The sequence below is a fragment of the Solea senegalensis genome, linkage group LG2, assembly GCF_019176455.1.
Source record: "Solea senegalensis isolate Sse05_10M linkage group LG2, IFAPA_SoseM_1, whole genome shotgun sequence".
NCBI classification, from domain to species: domain Eukaryota; kingdom Metazoa; phylum Chordata; class Actinopteri; order Pleuronectiformes; family Soleidae; genus Solea; species Solea senegalensis.
The window spans coordinates 14,542,586-14,557,126 of record NC_058022.1 but is presented as its reverse complement, the minus strand read 5'-3'; the positions used below and the strand labels follow the sequence as shown (position 1 = coordinate 14,557,126).

The following is a 14,541-nucleotide window of genomic DNA, read 5'->3' as shown; positions in this document are numbered from 1 at the left end:
GTCATCTCGCTGTTATTTTGTTTTTCTTGTTTCTAGGCAACTGATTACCGTGAGCGGGACCGTCCCACTATCATCATCATCATCATCATCAAGGCAATGACTAAGATATATACAGTAATGTGCAATAGTCTTAGGGCACCACCAGATTTGATATTTTTATGTCTGTAACATTCTGTTTTCACTGACATTATAACTGGAATTATGTGACTGAAAGTTGCTCTCGTATACTAGCCAGCTGTTAACGTAATGCTCATGTCTTGAACCTGGTGTTCCAACAGCAATAGGTGCACAAACATGTACGTGTGTGATTTACTTATTTTTGTGACCTCTTTGGGACATTTTCAGTAGTAACCATTGTATCCCCATTGAATGGAAATCAATACAATGTCCATGTATGCGTAGGAACTGTAATCACACGGGCGAAGTCGGATTATTTTGAGGATGCACGCGTTCCGGAAGTTGTCTTTGAACATGCTCCAAAACGCACTTGCCAAGACTTCAGATGAAGAATATCGTTTGAAATTATTTATTTCGGGCTTTTTTGAAAGGAACCACGTAGGTCGTGGACGTCATAGTCACGAGACATGAAACTTAAAGAGTTGGAGAGTTGCCTACAGCAAGTAGACGTATTTGAAGAACCAAAAATCCTTCTTGAGCAATACCCAACCAGTCCGCATATTGCAGGTGTGAAGAGGTACGTGTTGATAATTGTTGGGTTTGTGTGGCTCTTATTAAATGAATGCGTGTTTTTCCCGCAGCATGCATGCTTTACACAATCCACAGTACCTTCGATGACATTGAAGGGAGACTAGTGGCAGATCTGGGATGTGGCTGTGGCGTCCTCAGCATCGGGGCTGCGATGCTTGATGCAGGGTAAGAGTATTGTAACTAACGATAGTTTCCCCCAATTAATCGATTTGTTGTTTGGTCCATAAAATTATATAAATGTTGATCAGTGTTTCCCAGACTTAAAAATGACCTAAAATGTCTTCTATTGTCCTCAAATGAAATAGAGTTTACTGTCATAGAGACTAGAACATAAGATATACAATTTTTTTAATGTATTAAATAACTATAATTGTATAAAGTTTTATTGGTCACCAATATTTATTTACTAAAGTTAAAGGAAAATATTAAATATAAAGGACAATATTTGGTCTTTGCTGCAGTCCTATTTTAACCCCCACATAATTACCTAAAATTGTGACACACCACCTGCTCCCTCCTCTGTAGACTCTGCATTGGCTTCGACATCGATGATGATGCATTGGACATATTCAGAAGGAATGTAGAGGAATTTGAGATTTCTAACGTGGACATGGTTCAGTGTGATCTGTGTTCTCTTGAGCCAGATGCTTATGGTGAAAAATTTGATACCGTAATCATGAATCCACCATTTGGGACAAAACATAATCAAGGTGAGTATTGTCTTCATTAAAGGCTCTGTCCTAGAGTTTTTATTAAAGAGACAAAGTCACTGATTTGTAAACTTCCAGGTAGATTTTATACAACTTCCATAAAGCAAGACTACCTACACTTATTATAGATAGATGTATTTTTAAAAAAGACTATCTTTATTTCTGCAGTGTAGCATAATGTTACATGTAGTTCTTACATCACTTGTATTCAATATTTAAGGAATGGATATGAAGTTCCTAAAAGCTGCACTAACAATGGCAAAGACAGCAGTGTACTCCCTTCATAAAACATCAACACGAGAGGTGAGTTCAATACGACACCAGTTGACCATGGCTTTTCAATTAAAAAACAAAAATAGAAAATATAAACTTAGTTAAATCCAAGTCAAATCTCATTACAGCACATACAGAAGAAAGCAAACGACTGGGGAGTGAAGATGGAGGTAATAGCAGGTAAGAGAAACACTGTACATATTTTCCAGGATTAAAAGTTTAAGTCTGACTAAGTCCTTCCTTTACAGAACTCAGATATGACTTGCCAGCATCATACAAGTTCCACAAAAAGAAATCAGTAAGTACAAGTGCTGTATCACATTAGTTTTAGACAGACATCTCAAGTTGGAGACAAATAAAAACATGAAGTAGACCTTGATATACTCTTGTAAATGTTTTATTTGCTATTCACAAATGCAAACTTAAAAAAAAAAAAAAAACCAAAGCAGATGTATTCACTTGATATCGGAACTTTACAAAGAAGAAAAAACACACAGTGGGGCATCGACTCCCCTTGCCTTACAAAACCAACTAAAACGTCCCAGTGAAATCAAATTGATGTCTTTGTGTTGGATATGATAAAATCAAAACATCTTACAAACAAAGGTAAATAATGCAGGAGGCACAATATACAGGGACATAAAAGGCTGAAATTGATAACCATTACAAATTGTTCTTTAGGTTGACATCCAGGTGGATTTCCTAAGATTCTCCAAAGCCTGAAGCTTTCACCGGAATGGATTTAAGTTGTCTCTGTATTTTTACTGTTTATAATAAATGTTTTCACAAAAGAAAAAAGATTCTGGGTGTGACCCAATGACTATGATCCATTTTCTGTCTTGGCAACCTTTGCTGCAGGACCATCAGCATCTTCTAATTCCCTCTTTGGGGCTGCAGGTGCTTGAAGAGAAAAACAAAGTAGATGAATGATTAGAATATGAGGATATATTGCCACAGATGCCAACAATGTGAAATTCGGAAAATGCTGAATTTACCATCATCCTCATCATCACTATCAAATTTAGTCTTTTTGCCTTGGTACTGTGTTCTGCCTTGATCTCTGCCACCTCTTCCCCTTCGTCCGCCTCTTCCTCTGCCACCTGAACGCCCTCTTCCACCTTAAAAAGACACAAAGAGCATCAGTGCCAACTGCCAAGTAATGAATATTAATCTTAATATCTAACACAGCTTAGTGATTTACAAATCATTTGGTTTTATATTTGTATTCACCTCTGCCTCTGGACCTGCTGTATGACTCTTGTTGAGCTTCAATTATTTTCTTGAGTTCCTCTTTCTCCTCCTCTCCCTCAAGCACCTGCCATGTAACACTGTTGTTCTTGATTTTCAACTCCCCTTCGTTTGCCTCTTTGGCCTTGTCAAATGCCTCCTTTGCATTTCCATCAAAAAGTAGGGTGCCCTTAGGTAAAAAATACAACATTTTAACATCAACATTTCTTCACTCTTGAGTTCAAAAACTGAAGGGATGAACATTTTATTTACCTCTTTGGCCCCTCTTGTAAAGTCAACCCACTTAATCTTTCCATGCCCTGAAAACAACTCATGAAAGTCCTCTCTTGAAACATCTTCAAGCTCTCCCGAAAACTTCAACAGGCAACCCGTCTGTTCCTCCAAAAGCAGACCCTACAGTACAAATCAATAATTATCAAGGTGATAATATCCTGTGTGAATCAGCAAATCAGTTTCTATAGAGTTTACAGAGTTTATAAGCCAGTAAACACTTAAAAGATGGTCTTACCATTTCTTTCTCCTCTGACTGTTTCTGCTGTTGCTCCTTGTCTCTAAGTAAGATTTTCTGTCAGCATGTTTTTTAACAAAATGTATCATATGTTATAAAGACAACAAGACTGCTCATGTACTCACTGTTTAGCTTTTGCTTTTGACTCTGCTTTGAACTGTTTTCGCTCTTCTGCTTTCTTTGCATGGTAGTCCTCCCTGAAAGCAGAACATCAATCCGTGATTAATATATTTTATTTAATTTTTAAGTACTTATCTGGGCAATATCACATGACTTGTTTTAGTAGTGAGCACCTTCACTTTTCTCACCTGGCTGATGAGGCTTGTCAAGAAAGTAATTACACAGCACACAATTGCACAGGTGTGCTTTGGACTGGTTTTTAATTTTCAATTATTTTGTCCATGGCACTCACAGCATCTTTAAATCAGTAAAAATCTCTACTTTCATTAGTTAGTTACCCAAAAGGGGCTGATTGGACTATGGGTGTGTGATATGAACACAAAATAATCAATATATTTTTGAGTTTTGATGATAATAGTCGATAACCTTTAAAAAAAATATTTTCATTAAGTCATTGATTGTTGCCTCCAGATTATACCAACTGACAAAGTAAAACAACTCTTTTTCATGCCCACCTCTTAGATGGGACACTGAGAGGTAAGGAAGGTCAACAAATCTCCTAAACTTCAGAAATGGCTTCAAGAATGGAATCCACAAAATGTTATTTATTCACTTTTTCTACGAATGGCATTTCAAACCATGACATATTCTCTACATCACACACTTTATCCTCTATAGCTAAAGGTTACATAAAGAAGCAACACAACCTACCTTGATAACACAAGCATTTCGTTGTCTTTGAATGACTTAATATCTGAACGTTCAAGGAACTGCTTGGAAGACTCTTCCGTGTCAAAACAGATGAACACTGATCCCTACAAAGACACACAATATAAGAATTCCCAGCAAAAACACAGGAAAAATGTTAACTAGAGTTTTAACTGTTTACCTTGAACTGCCTCTGCAGGTTTCTCCTCATTTGAATGTTTTCTATGGCACCTTTCCCATTCAACCACTCCTGAATCTCATCAAGGGTTGTTTCAAGAGGAAACCCTTTCTAGATGCAAAAAAGTTCAGAAGTTCAGAACACCGACAAAGCAGCAGCTACAAACACCAAAATAGGCAATTTGATTCAATGGAGATAAGCAAACTTACGATGTACACAGATTTGTGTTTAAGAACATCTTTGTATTCATCATTCATTTCTGGTAAGGGTTTATCTAGAGACCTCCTGATTTTTGTCTTGTCTTCGCTAATTTCCAAAAGGCCAGTCTTTGATTTCTCGAGAGCTGCAACAATGACGCTGCTGTCTGAGGTCAAAGTCTTCAATCTGGTAAAGGAATAAAAATTTATCAAATGTAAAAGTATACAACAAGTAACAACAATTCAAGCCCTGTCCCACCATAACAGCATAAAAATATTTATGAACCACATAAATTACAGTGACAAATTTAGTTTGTGAATGAGTGTGTACTCACACCAACATCTTCAGCATACAATTCTACACATGCAGCTAGGACTGGACGATAGATAACACAAAACATATTTTGCGATTTAACTTTTCCTTGATATAAAAACAAGATACACCCAATATAACATTGATAGAACTAATTTCATCCACATTTTGACAACCACAAGATCCAATAACAATGAGAGAAAGGGTGCTTTGAACCAATCATGTGGCTTGAATTGCTGAAGCCACGTCATGTTAGGTTGATGCACACAATGCAAGACAAACGGGGGAGGCACGTGTGGTAATGTTTTAATGACCACAGCCATACGCAAACGAAACCTGGGGCAACAACGTTACCAGAGAAGACAGAGGGGAAGACACCTGAAGCATGATGTCTGCACCACAACAGCAGACCATAGTGTCTTCTCTGTCAGTGCCCTGTCATACGACAAAAACGCAATCGCCTACTTTATTGCCAAAGACATAGAGAAATTAAGCATGGTCAAAAATACGAGATTTAAGTGGATATATATCACTTTTATTTATCTAAATTCATTTGCAGAATGTACTATGGTTGTCATGATCAATCTGTACAAAAATTAAACCAAAACAACATTTTCCAATCTTTACATTTCACTTCAGAGTGAAGGGGAAACTTTAAGCTTGAGAGAAATATTGATGTGATCGATACTTAATAATATAAAAGTTATCCTGATAAGATGTTTTTGCATATCGCCTAGCTCTACATGCAGCCAGCAAATTTCAGTTATGAATCAGCAAAATTATATTGTTAAAGAGCAACAACTTTCAGTTGGTGTGCATGCAGTGGATAAATGTGACCTAGCTGCGTGGCAACAAACCCTCAGAGACAGGATCAGGGAATACACTTATATTATCCTACCCATCATGAGTCATACACTGGGTTTGCCGACTGATTAGACATCATTATCTTTTTTGTACTGTCAAAGTATTTCCTAAACACATGAGCATTCGGTACAATTTTGAAACAGTATTGTTGTTTACGATCAATCTTTTGAGCAAGGCAAACTTTGCTCGTCAAAGATTATGTTAGATTGTATTGTAGTCTAATGCACATTGCTGTTGCAAAGTGATCTCTTTACACTCTCGAGCCTGAAGGCAAAAATGACACAAACACAACCACACCACTGGTGACTAACACCACTGTTATTGCTGGTATACACCAACATAAACAACTGAATATAGAGGCTCTGTAAAACAGGTTACTAGAGACATAAGTAACAAATGACAACAGATTATTTACTCAACAACAGAGAATGCAGCAAAGAGAAAAAGAACAAACCTGTTGAATTTAAGCATTGTCTCCAAAGTCACCCAGCCATCATCCTGCTGCACTTGTTCTTTGAGAAATTTGTCCCTTGGAAGATTGTGATCTCCAAAGTAGTACTAGAGATGATAATGAAGACCCATGTTAATTAGATAATTTAACAGTTGTGTCAGTATATATATATATGAAAACACACAAACTTCAATATGTGGATATACCTCAACTTGTCGAGCAACTTTCATTTCAATAGGAGACATCTCTTGGTTTTCTGCCATGTTGTCCTGTGTAGAAAACAATAACGCAAACAAATAAGTTAAGATAGAATTTTTAAAATGACATTCTTGTATTGATGAAACACAAATGTATATATGCATGCATGTAGAATTCCTGGGATACAAAATGTCATTACATCCTGTAAGTTATAATCGAAATATTCAGTTGGTGTAGCTTCTCAAATGTGGATACTTGCATTTTCTGTTTTAAAACAATCCAGACTCGATTTTATATTATGTTACATTGAATCATATTCCATGTACAATGGCTTGACAAGATATTTTGTTAAGATTTGACAGCACCAGCAGCCACAGTAGCTCTTACTATTCTGTCTTTTGGCAATTAAATGCTGAAAAATCATACCCCTAAAAACATTAGACAGATAGTCAACACCTAGAACGTCTTTTTAATGGTATATAAACAAATAAGTTACATTCAAAACGTGCATCAATCATGAAACGTGAATAATGAGGCAATTTATGGAGGAGGATCATTTTCATTTATCCCGATGTCATGCTGGCGCTGCAGCTAGCTTAACAGCTAACATGCTAGCTTAGCGTTCAAGCACCAGCTGTACACTGAAAAGCAGTCTGTTTGGCGTCTAAACCCACTGACTGTGCATGTTTTACTCACTTTGATAATTAAGTACTTAACCATGTTAAGTTATTTTCGTCATTTAAACTCTGCCTAACTCCGCTCTCGTGGCAGCATGCCGCACGAAACACGCCAAACATGAACTATTGTCAACTGTGTTCTTTAATAAACCTACAGTACCTACATTTACCGGGTAAAATAAAGAAACCAGGGTGGAGAATTTAAATCTTTGAAAATTCAAACTTACTGTACACTGAGTCAGCGGTATCAGTGGGTTTTTTTATGTTGAGATCAGGAATCTGCACTTCGTTGCATGCACGTTGTGGAACTGCGTGCTACGGAAAACCGTGAGGGACAAAAAAAGCGGATACTGTTGGGACTATCGTGCGCTTCTGTGTAATGCAGCTCGTAGCCTCAGGGTGGTGCTATAAACACAGCCCACATCTGTAATCGACAACATTATTTTTGATTTATTTATTTTTTAAGTTACACATTTAAATATTACATCACATTTTATCTTCTGTTTTTGAACCTATTTGATTTAATATAGTATAATGATAAAATGAATGAAGTAGTTCAACAATAAATTGAATCATTGCAAGATGGAGTTAGTTACTAGTGCTGGTAAACACTTTTAGTTAGTCTATTGCCACCGATATGATAATTAATACAGCATATTGCTCAGTACAATAGTGCATGAGTACAGTATCTCAACAGTGAATAAGCACCTCTGTAAAACAGTTACTGCAAATACTGTACATAATACACCCTCTGTGAATAAAACAATTCATTGCAACAGTGTTGGGACCAAACAAAAACCTTATCAGTAGCCGGTTAAGCTTATATTCATTCTAAATTGTATTATAATTATTAAACTTAAGCAGGAATCTTATCGCAGTTGCATTTTATTAATAGTCTGGTGCTGGAGCTTCAGAAAGAATATAAGCTTTGACGTGTCCTGGTGCATCATTGGTATGAGAGTCAAACATAATCATGGTGTTTGTCTTTTCTGTCTTGCTGTCAATTGATAAGGGCAGAAATAACCCCAAAATGTTTAGTAAAATATTAGTAGTCCCTGAGTGTATGTTACACAGTTGTTCTTATGCTAAGTTTGGCAAATGTATAGTTCTCCAAAGACATTTATCCAGCATAAACACTATAGCTTGGCATCTTACCTGACAGTTACCTGACAGCTGCACACTCTAACAGAATAGAGTGCACATTTGCATTAATTTGGCACAAAATAACTGATGTGTGATATAGGCCTGACATTAAACACTGTGAACACAAACACATCCATGGGATCTGGTTGGGCTGGGAAGAGTCCCCACAATCTCCCACGAGTCCAGCTCAGGGTCATACTTCTCAATGCTCTGCAAGTAAGTCCCCTTTGAATAGGAGTATCCCCCTGTTACATAAATACATCCATTTATCACCACAGCCCCACACTCCATCCTCCTCTCCTTCATCACTGATATTGGTCTCCACTCGTCTCTCTCTGTGTCGTAGCAGTCTGCAATCGTCGTCTGTCCACCCACCAAATAAAGCTTGTTGTCGAGAGATACAGAGCACAGCCCATACTCTGAAAACAGACAAATATTGAATTAGAAAATGGTTTTCAGACCATTGCTGCACAGCATTACCTTTACCTTTATCTCATACCTGGATGTGGACTTATTGTAATGATACTCCACTCATTGACATCTGGCTTGTACACCTGGATTTTTTCACAGGTGGAGCTCCCTCTGTACCCATAATGGCCTCCACTCACATAGATTTTATCCCCGACTACACAGGCGGTGGCGTTTCCTACACCTTTAAAGAAACCAGAGGTCATGTTGTCGTCAACACATTGTGCCAATAAAATTTTTTTTTTTTGACTGCAGTGTGTCAAAAAACACTTTCACATTATCAGCTTTCAAAGATTAAACAGTGAACTCATTAGCAAACGAGTTACACATTGAACAGACACAGAGAAACTCTTTCATTTATTTATTTCTGGTCACCTGTAGTTCAACATTAACTGCTTATAGCTCACCTTTGCTTGCCAGAAACTCATGAGGGAAATCCCTGCTCCAACTACAGTGTTTGTTCATTTTTTTAATCATTTGATAAGACCACCCTTGAATAACGGATGAGTAAAAAAAAGCAGTCTGAAAAATCAAAAACAATGAACTGAAAGCCACAGGGATACTCCTATAAACCTCTAAACTGTCTGTAGGTTCCTTACTACAAACAACATGTGGTCATGTGATACTTACGAGTGTTGATTTTGAAGTTGAAAAGCAGGAGTAGGTTTTTTGCGTACTTATTTTTAAAATGTGTCATTTTATTTTTATTTAGGTATGTTTTTTGGTAGTACTGTACACCCTACATTTTATATCACATCTGTAAGTGAGTAAAAAAAAAAATAAATAAATAAATAATGTACTGGAAACTTTGGCAGTGAATGATGAGGACAGGTAAATTGCACTAATTAAGGTCCCTGCGTGAGCTTTGACCCATTTTGACTGATACAATATGTGTTTACATATTTGATTTTGTCAGTACTTTAATTTGTTATGGTTTGCCTTTAATTAAAAATAAGAACCCCAACCTTGTTAAAGAAGTACATAATAAACAAGCTACTTATTGACTTTAACTTGAGTACATTTTCAGACCAGTACTTTTGCTTGTACGTACGTAAACATTTGATCAAAATAGTGGTACTTTTATTTGTATAGAATATTTCAGTACTCTTTTCACCTCTGTTGAAAAGGAAAAGCTTCTGTACTTGATGTTTAACTGGGGATTCAGGAATATCAATGGATTGAACCTGCTACTTGACAATTGAGCAAACCTCTCTACTGATCAAGGGCCTATGACTATGCTGCTCAGAAGTGGCCATTGTGTTAAGAATATTCTATTTAAATGATAATGTTATTAATGGAGGGTATGGATATACTTAAACATGCTCATTGGAAATATAAAGGGTATTAAGATTCCATTCATTCAGCAGGTCCAGCTTTTAGTCATGTAGCATAATCTTCATTGGGAGATTGACAGGCTAAGAATGCACTTTGAACCACAGTTTATAAGATTCAAAGGCCCTTTTACCGTAAGATTCAATTATACAGTTCAGTTCAAAAGTTGGAACACAAACCTCTACAATTACAGTCTGTACCAGTGGAACCTCCATTTATTGATTATGCAAAATTACCGAAAGCTCCAGACGTAAAGCATATTGTGATGGAGATTATATCTCACCATTAATTCATTCTCTTTTCCCCCCTTTTATTCCTACCTTGGATCATTTTGGCCACAGGAAACCATCTCTTTTTCAAAGGGTCATAAAACTCAGTCTCTCGCTCTGGGGCTCCTCCTCTGTAGCCTCCGATGGCGTAAATACAGCCGTGCAAAGCCACAGAACAATGGTAGTACCTCGCTGTTAGCATGGAGCAGCCTTCAGTCCATTCATCATAGTCACAGTTATAAATCGAAACAGTATCCAGGGCCTCAACTGTGTTTGTTCTGTAACCTCCAGTCACATATATATTTGCTCCAAGTGAACTAATGCTGTAACTCTCTCTTGCATGGTCGGGCATATCCTTTCCTTGCACCCATGTGTTACTGACTGGATCCCAGATGTGGACCTCACAAAGAGGGTGCCAGTAGTATCCACCGATGATATACATGCTGGAAGACATTTTTCTACTCTCGGACATCTCCTTCCCTTTAGACCTTAAAGCCTTATTTATTATAGACTTAAATGTGTCCTCATTCCGCAGCAAGCATTGCCTGCGCACCTCCAAAGTAGCCTTAAAATAAATCTCATCCAAGTCCAGGTGGATGGAGTGCAGCAAGTCTACAGCATGATGAACCCGATTATCAAAGTCATGGGTTACCCATTTAACAACAGCATCTATGAGCACATCTTCCTTCTGCACCGTGAGGTTCTGGCCAGCCAAAACCAAACTCATCCTCTGATGGTCCAGCTCTATGAACTCCTCCTGCTGCACGAGCTCTGTGAACCTGCTCAGCATCATTCTACGGGCCTCCCTCTCCAGTCTGGTACAGAGGTGCAGCTGAGCAAAAGCGTGGATTCCCAGACAGTTGTCCACATCCAAGAGTCGAATGAGAAACTCCTCACAGGCCTGCTTGACGGAGATGAACTGCAGGAGGTCTGCGGCCTCCAGCAGGCTCTGCACATTGCTCTCGGTGATGCACAGCTGAGCTGTGTACACGTAGTTCACCAGAGCACCCAGCACCTCACAGTCCACCCCTGTTAATGTGATGCTGTTGTTTGACTTCTCCCTCATATCAGCTGTGAACATGACTTTAAAATAGGAGCTGCGAGCCGACAGCAGTGCTTTGTGGCAGTGGAACACCTGTCCCGAATCATCGCATTGGAGGGAAATGTCAGTGAACAGGCCGCTGATGTAGAAATGCCTGAGAGTGTCGAGGACCTGGGCTGGATGTTCGGCGTCACAGAAGTCGTATGTGTAAATGTTGCTTTCTTTGTGTGACATCATGGTGTCTGAAGAAACACAAGTAAACATGTCAGTGATACAAACATGCTGAATTAATTACACCCTTACTGCTGACACACATCCTGAATAACAACATACACATTCAGAGAAATCACCCAGCATAGTTACTAGCCCTCTCAACCCATATGTAAATTTAATCCCCAGGTCATTACATGTTTTAGGATCAAGGCTCTCTACCACAAGCTCCTCTCACCAGATGAACACCAACAGACACACACTTGTTTCATACATGACAGACGATTTGAGGCAACTGCCGTCTCTGAAACTCCCTGACATGTTATGTTGCATTCATTTCTCAATTTTTTGTAGCATACAGTACAGCGATCTGAGCAATCTGTTTACTGGAGGGACCTCTTTCTTCTGATCTGCCTTGTGATTGGCCAATATCTCTTGTCAGGGGCCAAATCTTCCCATTAAAGTTTGTACACAGTTGCAGAAGTCCAGTTCTCTCTCCAATCACTTAATTTACTTTATGCTTTAATAGAATTATTGATCAAAAAATATCCTGCCAACTGCACCTTTAATCAATAATCCAATCACGCTCTGTATTCTACTGGCTGACAAAAGTACAGACACGGTCATTCAAACATGACCAGAGGCGGCTGAAGCTCTCTGTTGATATTAGCACGTTTCTTATTGTGCGACTCTCTTTGGAACCCTTTGTTATTTTAGTTTTGTTTGCAGGGTAGGTTGTCGTGTCCACTGAAGGGACCTGTGCGCACAGACAACGTCATAGAACAGCCAATAAGAGAGCATTAGGTTTATGTGCATTTCCACCAGAGTGCATTAATTGAAGGCACTAACCCTGTGTACACTCGAGCAATTATGGAACAATACGCTTTTATATTTTCTATAACATATTTGACCTGTCTTTAACATTAGCACTATCATCCGATGTCACTGGCACTTTATGAACAGCTGTTTTTAAATGTGTATGTATGTACTGTATATGTATAAGAGTATGTATGTACATGTATTTCCTCCTTTATGTAACTTTTGTATTTTTGTGAACTCTCACGTCTTTATGTTTTTGTTTGCCTGAATGTATTTTCATTTTTATCCTTTCATAACATCAATCTGCCAAGGGACCACAGGTGGAAATTAGCCTCAAGCTATAACCTGGCATATTTACATTGTAATGTTTATTAATATGCATTGTCCTTAAATAAACACATGACTGCTCTCTCTGAACTGCCTTGTGACTGGTCATAATCTCTCATCAGGGGCCAGATTTCCTACCAATGACACTGAGGAGATGCAGGGGTTTGTTTCTCCCTGCAATCACTTCATTTACACAACGCTGTAATTCTGATCAATAACCTCACAAATATCCCCCCTACTGCACCTTTAAGTAGGATCTTTAATGTCAGTGATCCACACACGCTCTCCATAGAAAGGACTGACAAAAAGTAAAACATGGGTGTTTCATTCCCATTCATAATTAATTACAATGTCACTGCGGTGTAATTGTCGCTTTATTTACCCCCTACATTCAGACTAGGTTCAAATGGACTTACCTCTCATCTCGTAGCCATGGATAATAGGTGCTGTTCCACACGGACACTCGCCTGTGTGTCCTCGTCTCTTACAAAAACAAACGACCCTCAATTTAGCTGCTGCAGGACGGTCGCTGGCAGCTCAGATCCTATTTTGGTATTTGTGTGCAGCGGCCAGCCCCCCCTACACACCTCCTCCTCCTCCTCCTCCACCTCCTCCTCCTACGACACACTCGTCCTTCATTAAAAAAAAAGCATGGAGAGGAATCACCCAGCACCGTTACTCTCCCTTTGAACGTAAAAATAACCTCCATCCACAGTCTAGTGATGCGTTCACGGACGTCGCATTGTGTGTATTAAACGGGTAATGAAGCGTCGATTCTCGAATTCAAATCTTATACAAATGAGTATCGTCTTGTAGCCCAGTGCACTGCTTACTCCACACGTTTCCTCCTAGATCCTTGTGGTTGCCATGGCATTTTGAACCCAGTTCCAGTGTGACCAAGGCTTTCACTAATCCTGACCGGGATTAATGGCACAGTGCACAGTATTCACTTCTGCTGCACCACAGGGCCACCTTCACTTCCTCATAATCCACCAGCTGTACAACATTTACAGATGATGACTTTTACAAATACAAACATTAAACATAGTGATCATTATTAATCCAACACTTCCCTGCCTTTATTGGCTTGTCACCCCAACAAAGCTCAAATACTCCATTACTTAATTCACATATTTCTTGCAACTTTTACATTTCCTAAATAAATTGTGTACTTTTACTCCACTAAATTTCCTCTAACTATCTTTGTTACTCATTACTACCAAATAAAATTAGAAGAAGACTTAGTAATGGTCTATAGCACTTTTCTCGTCTTGATGAGCTTCTTTACACTACAGTTTTGCCATTCACCCATTCACTGCTTTGAACCCACATCTTGCCCTACCACTGAGCTACCGTCAACGTCATATACGTTAAGACTTTTACTTAAGTAATATTATAAAAAGTGACTTGATCTTCTACCAAAGTCAGTCAAAGTTTCTGGTAAAATACTTTTAGCGGGCGGGGTGCACCCTGGACAGGTTACCAGTACATCACAGGGCCGCATATAGAGTCCAACAACCATTCACTCTCACACTCACACCTACAGTCAATGTAGAGTGTCCAATCTGCCTAATCTCCAAATCTGCATGTTTTTGGACGGTGTGGAAAAAACTGGAGAACCTGGAGAAAACCTATGCACACACTGGGAGAACATGCAAACTTCATGCAGAAAGGCCCTAGATCTGACCGGGTCATGAACCCAGGTGTTCTTGCTGCAAAGACAAGAGTACAAGTTGTACAGTTGATTCAATTTTGGTATGTTTGTTTGAGTTCTGATT

General features: G+C 38.7%; 3 protein-coding genes across 4 annotated transcripts; 1 reads left to right on the top strand and 2 right to left on the bottom strand.

Moving 5' to 3' along the window:
• The first annotated feature begins 5 nt into the window (after nucleotides 1-5).
• On the top strand, nucleotides 6-2,440 carry mettl5 (methyltransferase 5, N6-adenosine). 2 transcript variants are annotated; one of them, XM_044019633.1, is made up of 7 exons: nucleotides 6-684; nucleotides 759-873; nucleotides 1,234-1,418; nucleotides 1,639-1,721; nucleotides 1,820-1,871; nucleotides 1,940-1,989; nucleotides 2,373-2,440. In XM_044019633.1, the coding sequence occupies exons 1-7, from the start codon at nucleotides 585-587 to the stop codon at nucleotides 2,412-2,414; spliced, it is 627 nt and encodes a 208-aa protein (XP_043875568.1). In that variant the 5' UTR covers nucleotides 6-584; the 3' UTR covers nucleotides 2,415-2,440. The 2 variants fall into 2 exon arrangements, with proteins under 2 accessions (XP_043875568.1, XP_043875570.1); XM_044019635.1 differs by having other exon boundaries at nucleotides 627-694.
• ssb (small RNA binding exonuclease protection factor La) lies at nucleotides 2,114-7,554 on the bottom strand. The gene is made up of 12 exons (XM_044019632.1): nucleotides 7,381-7,554; nucleotides 6,485-6,547; nucleotides 6,282-6,385; nucleotides 4,663-4,837; nucleotides 4,457-4,564; nucleotides 4,279-4,382; nucleotides 3,573-3,644; nucleotides 3,448-3,490; nucleotides 3,192-3,332; nucleotides 2,922-3,108; nucleotides 2,687-2,809; nucleotides 2,114-2,591 (listed from the first exon to the last, which is right to left on the bottom strand). Exons 2-12 carry the CDS (start codon nucleotides 6,539-6,541, stop codon nucleotides 2,512-2,514), a joined length of 1,194 nt encoding a protein of 397 aa, XP_043875567.1. The 5' UTR covers nucleotides 6,542-6,547; nucleotides 7,381-7,554; the 3' UTR covers nucleotides 2,114-2,511.
• Nucleotides 7,555-8,020: 466 nt separating this feature from the next.
• On the bottom strand, nucleotides 8,021-13,349 carry klhl23 (kelch-like family member 23). The gene is made up of 4 exons (XM_044019631.1): nucleotides 13,180-13,349; nucleotides 10,417-11,649; nucleotides 8,796-8,948; nucleotides 8,021-8,715 (listed from the first exon to the last, which is right to left on the bottom strand). The coding sequence occupies exons 1-4, from the start codon at nucleotides 13,184-13,186 to the stop codon at nucleotides 8,405-8,407; spliced, it is 1,704 nt and encodes a 567-aa protein (XP_043875566.1). The 5' UTR covers nucleotides 13,187-13,349; the 3' UTR covers nucleotides 8,021-8,404.
• Between the last annotated feature and the right edge of the window lie 1,192 nt (nucleotides 13,350-14,541).